General features: G+C 40.4%; 1 protein-coding gene across 3 annotated transcripts in view; it reads right to left on the minus strand.

The window, feature by feature from the left end:
- dock1 (dedicator of cytokinesis 1) overlaps positions 1–13,343 on the minus strand; it is a 469,250-nt gene that overhangs the window by 37,807 nt on the left and 418,100 nt on the right. For all 3 annotated transcript variants that reach the window (XM_063002899.1, XM_063002901.1, XM_063002900.1), the window contains 5 exons: positions 12,642–12,783; positions 12,433–12,514; positions 8,847–8,931; positions 7,842–7,928; positions 4,468–4,644 (listed from right to left, as the gene is read on the minus strand). In XM_063002899.1, the coding sequence (XP_062858969.1) occupies positions 4,468–4,644; positions 7,842–7,928; positions 8,847–8,931; positions 12,433–12,514; positions 12,642–12,783 (573 nt within the window). The remainder of the gene's footprint in view (positions 1–4,467; positions 4,645–7,841; positions 7,929–8,846; positions 8,932–12,432; positions 12,515–12,641; positions 12,784–13,343) is intronic.

Here is a 13,343-nt window from a genome sequence, read left to right on the forward strand (position 1 = left end):
AAAAATAACACAGTATATGCAAGGACATAGAGCTTTAAAAAAAAACAGGCCAAAAATGGTGTAACCAACAAAAAATTGTTTGTCCAACAGCTGAGCACTTGTTTTAGAGTGTTCGACAGAGTGGAATAAATGTACTTCTCTATGTTTGTTGGGATGTAATAAGCTGCACACTCAGTGATCTTTACTGCTTATGTATGTGTACTTATATAAGGAATTATCTACAGCTCTGTGCTTATGCAAAGAGTTTTTTTTTTGCACTGTAGCTCAATTAAATATAAATGAGTCGGTGTTTGCTGCAGTTTGAGGCAGCAAATACTGCTGAGCAATATACAGCTGTCAGATTATATCAGACACTGTATGATGTGCACACCTACACTGTAAAAGAGTGTGACGTGATCTCCACCATTACGTTAAAAACTGACTATATATATATACTATATATATATATATATATATATATATATATATATATATATATATATATATACAGTGTATCACAAAAGTGAGTACACCCCTCACATTTCTGCAAATATTTTATTATATCTTTTCATGGGACAACACTATAGAACTAAAACTTTAATATAACAGAGTAGTCAGTGTACAACTTGTATAGCAGTGTAGATTTACTGTCTTCTGAAAATAACTCAACACACAGCCATTAATGTCTAAATGGCTGGCAACATAAGTGAGTACACCCCACAGTGAACATGTCCAAATTGTGCCCAGTGTGTCAATATTTTGTGTGACCACCATTATTATCCAGCACTGCCTTAACCCTCCTGGGCATGGAATTCACCAGAGCTGCACAGGTTGCTACTGGAATCCTCTTCCACTCCTCCATGATGACATCACGGAGCTGGTGGATGTTAGACACCTTGAACTCCTCCACCTTCCACTTGAGGATGCGCCACAGGTGCTCAATTGGGTTTAGTCCATCACCTTTACCTTCAGCTTCCTCAGCAAGGCAGTTGTCATCTTGTCATCAGTTTTCGAAGGGAGGGGATCATGCTCTGTTTCAGAATGTCACAGTACATGTTGGAATTCATGTTTCCCTCAATGAACTGCAGCTCCTCAGTGCCAGCAACACTCATGCAGCCCAAGACCATGATGCGACCACCATGCTTGACTGTAGGCAAGATACTGTTGTCTTGGTACTTCTCACCAGGGCGCCGCCACACATGCTGGACACCATCTGAGCCAAACAAGTTTATCTTGGTCTCGTCAGACCACAGGGCATTCCAGTAATCCATGTTCTTGGACTGCTTGTCTTCAGCAAACTGTTTGCGGGCTTTCTTGTGCGTCAGCTTCCTTCTGGGATGACGACCATGCAGACCGAGTTGATGCAGTGTGCGGCGTATGGTCTGAGCACTGACAGGCTGACCTCCCACGTCTTCAACCTCTGCAGCAATGCTGGCAGCACTCATGTGTCTATTTTTTAAAGCCAACCTCTGGATATGACGCCGAACACGTGGGCTCAACTTCTTTGGTCGACCCTGGCGAAGCCTGTTCCGAGTGGAACCTGTCCTGGAAAACCGCTGTATGACCTTGGCCACCATGCTGTAGCTCAGTTTCAGGGTGTTAGCAATCTTCTTATAGCCCAGGCCATCTTTGTGGAGAGCAACAATTCTATTTCTCACATCCTCAGAGAGTTCTTTGCCATGAGGTGCCATGTTGAATATCCAGTGGCCAGTATGACAGAATTGTACCCAAAACACCAAATTTAACAGCCCTGCTCCCCATTTACACCTGGGACCTTGACACATGACACCAGGGAGGGACAACGACACATTTGGGCACAATTTGGACATGTTCACTGTGGGGTGTACTCACTTATGTTGCCAGCTATTTAGACATTAATGGCTGTGTGTTGATTTATTTTCAAAAGACAGTAAATCTACACTGCTATACAAGCTGTACACTGACTACTCTAAGTTATATCCAAGTTTCATGTCTATAGTGTCGTCCCATGAAAAGATATAATGAAATATTTGCAGAAATGTGAGGGGTGTACTCACTTTTGTGATACACTGTATATACACACTATATATACACTGATCAGGCATAACACCATGTTTCTACACTCACTGTCCACTTTATCAGTTCCACTTACCATATATAAGCACTTTGTAATTCTACAATTACTGACTGTAGTCCATCTATTTCTCTACAGACTATTTTAGCCTGCTTTTACCCTGTTTTCCAATGGTCAGGACCCCCACAGAGTAGGTATTATTTAGGTGATGAATCATTCTAAGCACTGCAGTGACACTGACATGGTGGTGGTGTGTTAGTGTGTGTTGAGCTGGTATGTTAGTGTGTGTTGAGCTGGTATGAGTGGATAAGACAAAGCAATGCTGATGGAGTTTTGAAACACCGTGTCCACTCACTGTTCACTCTATTAGACACTCCTAACCTAGTTGGTCCACCTTGTAGATGTAAACTCAGAGACGATCACACATCTATTGCTGCTGTTTGAGTTGGTCATCTTCTAGACCTTCATCAGTGGTCACAGGACGCTGCCCACGGGGCACTGTTGGCTGGATACATTTTTGGTTGGTGGACTATTATCAATCCAGCAGTGACAGTGAAGTGTTTAAAAACTCCAGCAGCGCTGCTGTGTATTATTCACTCATACCAGCACAATACACACTAACACACCACCACCATGTCAGTGTCACTGCAGAGCTGAGAATGACCCACCACCCAAATAATACCTAGTCTGTGGTGGTCCTGTGGGGGTCCCGATCATTAAAGAACAGCATGAAAGGGGGCTAACAAAGCATACGGAGAAACAGATGGACTACAGTCAGTAATTGTAGAACTACAAAGTGCTTCTATATGGTAAGTGGAGCTGATAAAATGGACTGGCTGATCATGTGTATATGTATTATATAAGATTACAACATTTTAATACTAATTATTGTTGTAGTATTTAGTTACATGCTACATTATCTGGAAATTAAAAGCAAACTGAATGCAGCATCTTTTAAACTTTTTTCATTTAATGCTTTTAAGAAAAAACCCGATTTCTAAAATACTAGCTAGTGGCTAGTGTGAGTTTAGTACACATCTTAACATGAAACTGAATGGCCCTTGAATGCATTACCTGGGTTCATTTTTCCACCTCACAAAAGCCCCACAAAACAGTGTTAAAACCTTGTAAAATGTGGTAAATACATGTGGAGAAAACATGTTTATTTGTTAACTTGAGTGCTGTTCTATTCTGAGGGTCAGGAGAAGTAAACAGCCACAAGGTGCAAACTGAATCTTCTGATACTTTCCTGATGACACATCACAGACTTTGTTTCTCTTACATTTGACTCATTTAATTAAGCTAATTTATACCCACTCATACTTGTTTCATGACAATATAGCATTTTGAGCTTTGAATTTGTAGTAAACAATTGTGCGTTAAAAATTGTGGTCTATTGGGTGCTTGTGTTGTGCAGAGGTAAAATAAAGTAGCCTGTTACTGTTGAAATCCAAGGTTCAAATGTCAGTGGTGCCATCAACACAGACATGATTGGCTTTGTCTAAATGGGTTAGTGTTCAAGCCACATGTGCTTTTAACTTTGTACCAACAGTTTGAGGAAATGTCCTGTACTAGCATAACTGTTTCCACATTCTTCAAACAAGATTCTTAAACCCTGACCTCAACTTTCAAATTTAGTGAAAAGCCTTTGATGAAAAGAGGAGACAGTTCTAGCTGGAAAGTTATGCCCTTGTTTTAAGGGCCCTTGTTTAAAGTTAAAAGCACGTGTGGGTGGCTTGAACACTAATCTCACCTCATTTAGACAAAGCCAATCATGTCTGTGTTGATGGCCAACCAGCTGATGGCACCACTGACATTTGAACCTTGGATCTCAACAGTAACAGGCTACTTTATTTTACCTCTGCGCCACACAAGCATTACAATTTTTAACGCACAATTGTTTACCACAAATTCAAAGCACAAAATGCTATACTGTCATGAAACAAGTATGAGTGGGTATAAATTAGCTTATAGTCAGGTGTCCACATACTTTTGGTTGTACAGTGTACTAATGAAATGTGCTATTTTATTTTGTTGAAAAGAAGAAAAGAGTCACTGGTGTGTATAATGAACCCTCAGATACTTTCCTGATGGTACTCAACATTGTATTTTTACTAGATTTGATTTATGCAGCAGGTAGTTTTTCTTTAAAGACACCATGCAGGCATTTAAACAAACGATTTAGATATTGCTGCACTAATTAACAAGATAATTATTCTCTAAAAAAATATATCACTCACAATACTTAAAAGCCATTAGCAAATGAGGCTTTCAGATTCCTGTCATTGCATTTGACTATAATTACGTTGTCGTTCATCATTTAACACCAGTTATCTCAAACACGCCGCATACACACAAAAGAGATTAAAGGAGTAATTAGTCACATCTCTCATTTATAAACAAACGATTTTGTCTTCTTAAGAACATTTTCATACCTTTTCGTAGTTAGCAAAGCCACCCATAACAGCAGGGTCCACAATGCCATTGAGCAGCATTGAGAGGGGGTTGATGGGCATGTTTGAGTCGTTCAGGTGGCGCTGAACCATGTTGTTGATCTTCTCATTGGTCAGCTGCATGGTCTCTATGGCATTCTCCAAGGGACTAATCTCTTCCTGTGGAGTGAAAGAAAGACATCTTGAAATGCTATAATAAAAAATCCCAGCTCTCACAGGCTAAATATTAACCTAAACTGTCAGTTTTGATGTCTCACTGGGTAAGACTTTAAATCTAACTAGAGGAGTCTAGAGAAATGTGTAGGGAATTTAGCTTGAGGGTAGGTGGAAAGATCTTCTATGGCAGCACCAAACGTCTAATGTGTGTTGTGCTGGTATGAGTGGATAAGACACAGCAATGCTGATGGAGTTTTTAAACACCTCAATGTCACTGCTGGACTGATAATAGTCCACCAACCACAAATATCCAGCCAACAGTGCCCCATGGGCAGCGTCCTGTGACCACTGATGAAGGTCTAGAAGATGACCAACTCAAACAGCAGCAATAGATGAGTGATCGTCGCTGAGTTTACATCTACAAGGTGGACCAACTAGGTAGGAGTGTCTAATAGAGTGGACAGTGAGTGGACACGGTATTTAAAAACTCCAGCAGCGCTGCTGTGTCTGATCTAACACACCACCAGCATGTCATTGTCACTGCAGTGCTGAGAATGATCCACCACCTAAATAATACCTACTCTGTGGTTGTCCTGTGGGGATCCTGACCATGGAAGAACAGCATGTGCAGCACGTGTGAACTACAAAGTGCTGTGATAAAATGGACAGTGAGTGTAGAAACAAACAGGTGGTTTTAATGCTATGGCTGATTGTTGTAAATAAATAAAAGTGAGTTAAGCGTGACTTTTGTGTGGGTAATGTGAAGTGCAGTAAGAAGTAAAATAAAAATGATCTTTAGTTAGATATAAGAAATCTCTGCACAGCAGGTAAAATGAATGATGAAACTGTGAATGTCTGCTGATCAGTAGTGATTACTCAAAGTCAAAATAAATATTGTGCTAAAAAATATAAAAATATGAACAGGATTTGCATTGGAGCATTTGCGCTGATACCCATAGGAAAAATGCAATAGTGCACAGCTGCATTGAAACCATTCAGAGAAAACTGATTCAGACAGTGAGTGTATTTCCGGAACATTCAACTAGGTCGTTTACTGATGTTGGAGCTGATGTTCTGGGTTATGGATGAAACGCCTGTGTGAAGCAGGGTGGGATTAAAAGAAAAAATTCTGAAAGTGCAGCCTGTTCTGGATTTCAGGGCAAATCAGAGCCAACTTTAAAAATCTATTTCCTATACAATAATCTCGTTTGAGATCGTTGCAGGCCCTAACACACTAGTTTGTTCAAAACCTTATTCAAATATTTATCAGAACCAAGTAACTGATCTGCAGTATGTTATGAGTCATATGCAAGCCTGACTAAATAAAGGAAAACCCTTAGAAAAAAGGCTTTTAATCATAAACATAAAGATAATTAAAGGATTGTGGTATAAGGGAAAAATACAAAGAGTAAGGAAACCTAGAGAGAGAGAGAGAGAGAGAGCAGGGAGAACCAATCAGCCAGATGAAGTAACAACACTGCTTTGTCATATATTCTTTCAATTCCTCATCAAAGTCTAAAGTATTATATGACACAACTCAGATTAATTAATCTGCACAGGCGTGCTAAATACAGCTACACAGATCCTCTGAGGACATCAGACACTAATGAATACTGAGAACACACCACTTTCACACACACAAACCACAGCTCTTACTGTCTGTCTCACACAAACTTTTTCATTTATCACGACTATCACAGCCACTATAAATGGATCTTAAAAAAAAAGTTAAAAAAAAGGACAAAAATCATTATCATACCAGACCTGAACTGCAGGAATAGATGTACACTGATCAGCCATAACATTAAAACCACCTCCTTGTTTCTACACTCACTGTCCATTTTATCAGCTCCACTTACCATATAGAAGCACTTTGTAGTTCTACAATTACTGACTGTAGTCCATCTGTCTTCTCTACATACCTTTTTTAGCCTGCTTTCACTCAGTGAGTGTAGAAACAAGGAGGTGGTTTTAATGTTATGGCTGATCGGTGTATAAAGAAATGAAATGAACGTAAGGGTACATACAGTCTGTGGCAAAATAAAAGTCAAATTAAATGTAAGAAACAATACATTTTTTACATTTTCCATACTGTCTCAACTTTTTTGATTTGGTCATTGTAAATTTGCTTGTTTTTTACTGGATCAACCAAATAAAAAAGCTAACATGGACAATTTCTAATATTTGCCGACCAACTTTATATTCTTCCCTTTATTTCTTTTTATATATTATTCTACCTCGCTTACTGTTCCATATATTCGTATTCCTCTTTATTTCATGTATGTTTTTGTCCTTTTTATTCCTTTTTAGTTCAATCTTATGTTCCTTTTTTTTCTTTTTCTCCAATTTTCCCCCCAATCTAGTCGTATCCAATTACCCTGATTGCGTTATGATGCACCTCCACAGATACAACCCTCCACTGTTGACTGAGGAGCTTTGTAACTGACACACGCCCCCTCCGACATGTGTGCAGTACCGACTGTCTCTTTTCACCTGCACGAGGCGAGCTCATATGCGGATCAGCCTTGTGCATGGAGAGACACACCCTGATCAGCATTATTCCCCAACTTTGCGCAGTCGCCATCAATCAGCCACCGGTTATGAGGAACCCTGATCCGGCTGGTCCCACCCTGTGAACAACAGCCAATCGTTGTTCATATAGCCACCCAGCCCAGCCAAATGACAGAGCTGGGATTCAATACGATGTATTCAAAATCCCAGCTCTGATGCACTAGCGTATTTTACGGCTGCGCCACCTGAGCGGCTTATGTTCCTTTAATTCTTTTATTTTCCTAAGTTGTCTCCCCTATTTTCATCTTTATTTGAACCCTTTTTTAGTTTTCACTATGTCGTAATTGTTTAAACGTCTTAGAGATCCAAGTATATTTACTGATTTAATTCTTGACAGTCTTTTGATGATCTTTGCCACCCCTCCAAAAAAAATAAATAAAAATAATCTATATCAAGTCTACTCTTCCATCAAGCAATGATCTTAAAATTGAGTCATTTCGTGATATCAGGGTTTAAGTCTATTTCTCTTCTACTTACAAAGTGCCATTAAACCACACACTTTTTGATTAAATAATCAATACCAATTTCTTTCCACAGCTAAACCTTAATTCAGCACACACCAGCAAAATAGGAAATCAGTAAAAGACTTAACTAAGGGGAAAGTGATTCAAACGGTCTGGCCTACTCACCGTAGAGACGGACATAACCTCGAACCAGCGCAGGATACCTGGGAGCTTGTAGGCTGTGACAAATGTGGTTCTTTCAATCCACATATTCTGGTTAAAAAAAAAATAATAGTACAAAAACTTTGGTAAACCATTAGCTTTGGGATAAATTACAGCATGTAAATTGTTATTATTATTGTTTTAAAGCTCTCATAAACAGCAACCAAAGACATTAGTACTAGTAATAATACTGCTTATAGATCATCAGTAGCCCAAAAAGTCCTCTCAGTGTTAGTAATGACATACAACGCAATGCAAATGATCAACTTATTCTGTAACTACTTCTATTTACTTCCTCGGCTGCTCCTGTTTGGGGTCGCCGGCAGATCGTGATCCGCATTATTGATTTGGCACAGTTTTTAAGCCGGATGCTCTTCCTGACACAACCCTCCCTATTTCACCGGGCTTGGGACCAGCACTACAATGCGCTGGTTTATGCATCTTATAGGACAATTCAGTGTCTCCAGTGGCCTGGCTGCATGTCTTTGGACTGTGGGAGGAAACCGGAGCACCCGGAGGAAACCCACGCAGACATGGACCTGGAAAGGACCTGGACCGCCCCACCTGGGGATAGAACCCAGGACCTTCTTGCTGTGAGGCGACAGTGCTACCCACTTAGCCACCGTGCCGCCCATTGTGTAACTACTTAAACCATGGTAAATACACGAAGGCTATATATAGGCACTTGTCTTGTTTCTACAGTATTTATAAACTCAAATATCATTAATGCAGTTTATTAATAAACAATTCACCACATGTGCAAACCTTCAGCTCTAAAACTAAAGTACTTGCTTATTTATTTTGGATGCTTTACAAACCAAAGAACATGCTGCATCCTACACACAAACTGTAGACGAATAAAAGCAATGTTTATTATGAAAAGCTACTAAATCACCTCTTAGACAAATAAATCGATAACCTGGATACAATCTGCTTGACTAATCAAATATATAGTGAAATTTTACATACAGCAAATTCATTGTCAGGATCTTTCTCTCCTTTCCGGATAGGTTTGGAGTACTGGAACTTAGTCACCTCATTTATGGTGTAAAAGCTGTAAAGGAAAAGAAAGCTAGAGTTAGTGAGTCACTCAGCTCACCAGTCCTACAACATGAGGTCAGTTCAGCTCTCAGATGGCATAAACATGAGTAGTAGTGATGTACAATGTAAAGGCAGGAGAAAAGCTCCTGTCTGCTGGAGTGTGGAGGACTTACGATCACGGTGACACAACAGATCTGCTTGATTGATTCATGGAAAGGTGGAAAAGATAGTCAGGAAAATACCTGCACATGATAACTAGATGCATGAAAAGCCACCCAGACTTTAAAAATGTGAACTGCTCACTGAGTACTTCATTAACACCCCCCCCCCCAAGACACACACACCTACCTATCTAGCTAACAATGAGGCACACAATGTTACATTCTTCACACTAAAAAAGACACCATCTGGTCTTTTGAATTGAATTAGATTTTGTAATTACAGTGCATAATAAATAAAATATCAAAATGAAGAGTCAGCAACGTCTCTGTGCCAGCCAGGCTACAGCTGGGATGTGTGGAGGCTTTTTTTTATTTTTTCAATAATTTGCCAGCTGGTAATTCCAGAGTCTGACAAAATCTTTGACTCCTTGTGCTGACATTTAACTACGGATTTCTCAAATCTAAGCAACTGACTGAGAATCTGAAAATGAAGCTAATGGATGTCTAAAAAGCAAGGAGAGCTTTAAAAAGATACCAGAGTGCATGAAGAACAGTATGTTTACTGTTTGACAAATTATTAAAAAAGGCAGTTAAGAGAAACTGAAAGTCAAGATCTTTCTAGAAAAAGATCTAGAAAACAAAAAACTCTCAGAACATCTACAGGGGTTGGACAAAATAACTGAAACACCTGGTTTTAGACCACAATAATTTATTAGTATGGTGTAGGGCCTCCTTTTGCGGCCAATACAGCGTCAATTCGTCTTGGAAATGACATATACAAGTCCTGCACAGTGGTCAGAGGGATTTTAAGCCATTCTTCTTGCAGGATAGTGGCCAGGTCACTACGTGATGCTGGTGGAGGAAAACGTTTCCTGACTCGCTTCTCCAAAACACCCCAAAGTGGCTCAATAATATTTAGATCTGGTGACTGTGCAGGCCATGGGAGATGTTCAACTTCACTTTCATGTTCATCAAACCAATCTTTCACCAGTCTCGCTGTGTGTATTGGTGCATTGTCATCCTGATACACGGCACCGCCATTGGATGCACATGGTCCTCCAGAATGGTTCGGTAGTCCTTGGCAGTGACGCGCCCATCTAGCACAAGTATTGGGCCAAGGGAATGCCATGATATGGCAGCCCAAACCATCACTGATCCACCCCCATGCTTCACTCTGGGCATGCAACAGTCTGGGTGGTACGCTTCTTTGGGGCTTCTCCACACCGTAACTCTCCCGGATGTGGGGAAAACAGTAAAGGTGGACTCATCAGAGAACAATACATGTTTCACATTGTCCACAGCCCAAGATTTGCGCTCCTTGCACCATTGAAACCGACGTTTGGCATTGGCACGAGTGACCAAAGGTTTGGCTATAGCAGCCCGGCCGTGTATATTGACCCTGTGGAGCTCCCGACGGACAGTTCTGGTGGAAACAGGAGAGTTGAGGTGCACATTTAATTCTGCCGTGATTTGGGCAGCCGTGGTTTTATGTTTTTTGGATACAATCCGGGTTAGCACCCGAACATCCCTTTCAGACAGCTTCCTCTTGCGTCCACAGTTAATCCTGTTGGATGTGGTTTGTCCTTTTTGGTGGTATGCTGACATTACCCTGGATACCGTGGCTCTTGATACATCACAAAGACTTGCTGTCTTGGTCACAGATGCGCCAGCAAGACGTGCACCAACAATTTGTCCTCTTTTGAACTCTGGTATGTCACCCATAATGTTGTGTGCATTGCAATATTTTGAGCAAAACTGTGCTCTTACCCTGCTAATTGAACCTTCACACTCTGCTCTTACTGGTGCAATGTGCAATTAATGAAGATTGGCCACCAGACTGGTCCAATTTAGCCATGAAACCTCCCACACTAAAATGACAGGTGTTTCAGTTATTTTGTCCAACCCCTGTATGTGTAACATCTGCTTAAGTCAGATGTAGTCTGGATCCTCATGCTACGGATCAATAAAGTAAAAACAAGTCTTTCGAAGCAATCACCAAGGTATCACCAAACACCATTGTAATAACTGTAAAATATCCATTTGCTTTGTTAGATCTATTATGCTTTGGAATTGTGTGGAAGCCCATGCACTGAAAACAATGAACAAATCTATTTATTAACATGCAGTCATGTGAAAAACTTAGGACACCCCATTAAAACATTTTTGAACATATTTAAACACATGGACATTTGAGCTTCATTTGAACAGTACTGAGAGATGGAGCTTATATAAATAAATAAATAAAACTGAAAAAATTACTTTTAAACACAAGCTGTAAAATGTAATGAACAAAAATGGAAATTTATTGTGAGGAAAAAGTTAGGACACCCCCACATTTATTACTACTTAAAATGTCTAAAATTAGAATCAGGTGCACCACATCAGCTGCAATGATTAGACCATCGTTAGAGGACCTTGGAGTTTTATTTAAACCTCAGACATTAGTTTGGTTTGCTCTTGATTGTTGAAGTGAGTGTTATCACCATGGTGAGATCTACAGAGCTCTCTGAGGCCTTCAGAAATAAGGTTGTAGATGCATATGCATCTGGGAAGGGATTTAAAAAGATCTCAAAACAATCAGCCATTCGACTGTCCGGAAAATCATTTACAGTACAAGTGGAGAACAAGTTCAGCCCAAGAGCAGACCGCAAGATGCTTAAAGAAGTCTCCAACAATCCTAAAATGTCATCACGGGACCTACAGTTAGCTCTTGCCAAAGTCGATGTCAAGGTACATACAATCAGAAAAAGACTGCACAAGTTTGATTAGCATGGGAGGTGTGCAGGGAGGAAACCTGAACAAAGACAAAGACCAGGACTTCTGGAATGGCTCAAAAGAAAGAAACAGAGAGTTCTGGAATGGCCAAGTCAAAGTCCAGATCTTAATCCTATTGAGATGCTGTGGGGTGATTTGAAACGGGCTGTGCATGCAAGAAACCCCTCAAACCTCACACAGCTGAAGAAATTCTGCATGGGAAAAACTTTCTCCCAGTCGATGGCACAGACTGATAGATGGTTATAGGAAACGTCTTATTGAGGTTATTTTAGCCAAAGGGGGAAATACCAGCTATTAGGGCATAGGGTGTCCTAACTTTTTCCTCACAATAAATTTTTATCTTTGTTCATTACATTGAACAACTTGGTTTTAAAATTAATTTTTTCAGTTTTATTTGTTTAGTTATATAAGCTCCATCTCTCAGTACTGTTCAAATGAAGCTCAAATGTCCATATGTTTAAATATGTTAAAAAAGACAAAGGTTCTCATGGGGTGTCCTAAATTTTTCACATGACTGTACTGACAAAGAACCCAGTATATTTAATGTGCATGCTGCTGATGAACGCCGATTATATTACCTGACAATCTGCTCAGACACCGGCTTATTCTGGAACTTGGGAGGAAGTTCGAGTATGGGTTTTACAGTGAAACACTGAATATCTACAACCACAGTTAAGGTAATATAAACAAACATGAATCAGCCAAGGTTTCACTATTGATATAAGAAAAATCAACTACAAAACTGCATCTTTCATTAACGTATGATTAAAGCATTGTGGAAGGATACATTGGCCGGAGGAAAGGCGCAGCTCTTCGCTGGGGGCCGTGGTGGTCTTCATCTTTACAGCATTGGGGAACTGAGTGAGCAGCCTGGCCTCAAAATCCTCCCACCGCTCGTACTCCTTGCCGCGGTAGATAAACATCTTGTTCTGCACGACAGCACAAGCACAGAAGCTCATTAACACACACAACACACTGCTGCTCCAGCCGGTCCACATGGGCCAGCGCAAACAAACAGACGCTAATGAACAAATGGAAGGGTACGGCACAGAGGAACGGCCAGGATTTTGTTTATTGTGAACATACAAACCCCATTTCCAGAAAAGTTTAGACATTTTGTACAACACAATAAAAAGGAGACTTGATGTTAATTCTCGTGATTTTTTTATTTAACTCACAAAAGTACAAAGAAAAGATTACCAATGTTTTCACTGATCAACTTCATTGTAGTTTGCAAATATAAACACATTTATAATTTGATGCCTTAGACAAAAAAAAGGTAACAAAGGTGTGTTCAGCATTGTGTTCCATGGTTTAGAACAGGGGTCTTCAACCTGTGGGGCGCAAGTACTTGTCTGAGGGTGCGCGAGCGGCTGTCCGGGGGGAAGGGTAGGCATCTGCGATTGAGCCGTGGTCTGCGGAGGGCATCTGCGATTGAGCCGTGGTCCACTAAGGGGAGGGGCGCGAGCCGTGCTTGGCATACGTGCCT

This window comes from Trichomycterus rosablanca, chromosome 10 (assembly GCF_030014385.1).
Source record: "Trichomycterus rosablanca isolate fTriRos1 chromosome 10, fTriRos1.hap1, whole genome shotgun sequence".
In the NCBI taxonomy this organism is placed as follows: Eukaryota; Metazoa; Chordata; class Actinopteri; order Siluriformes; family Trichomycteridae; genus Trichomycterus; species Trichomycterus rosablanca.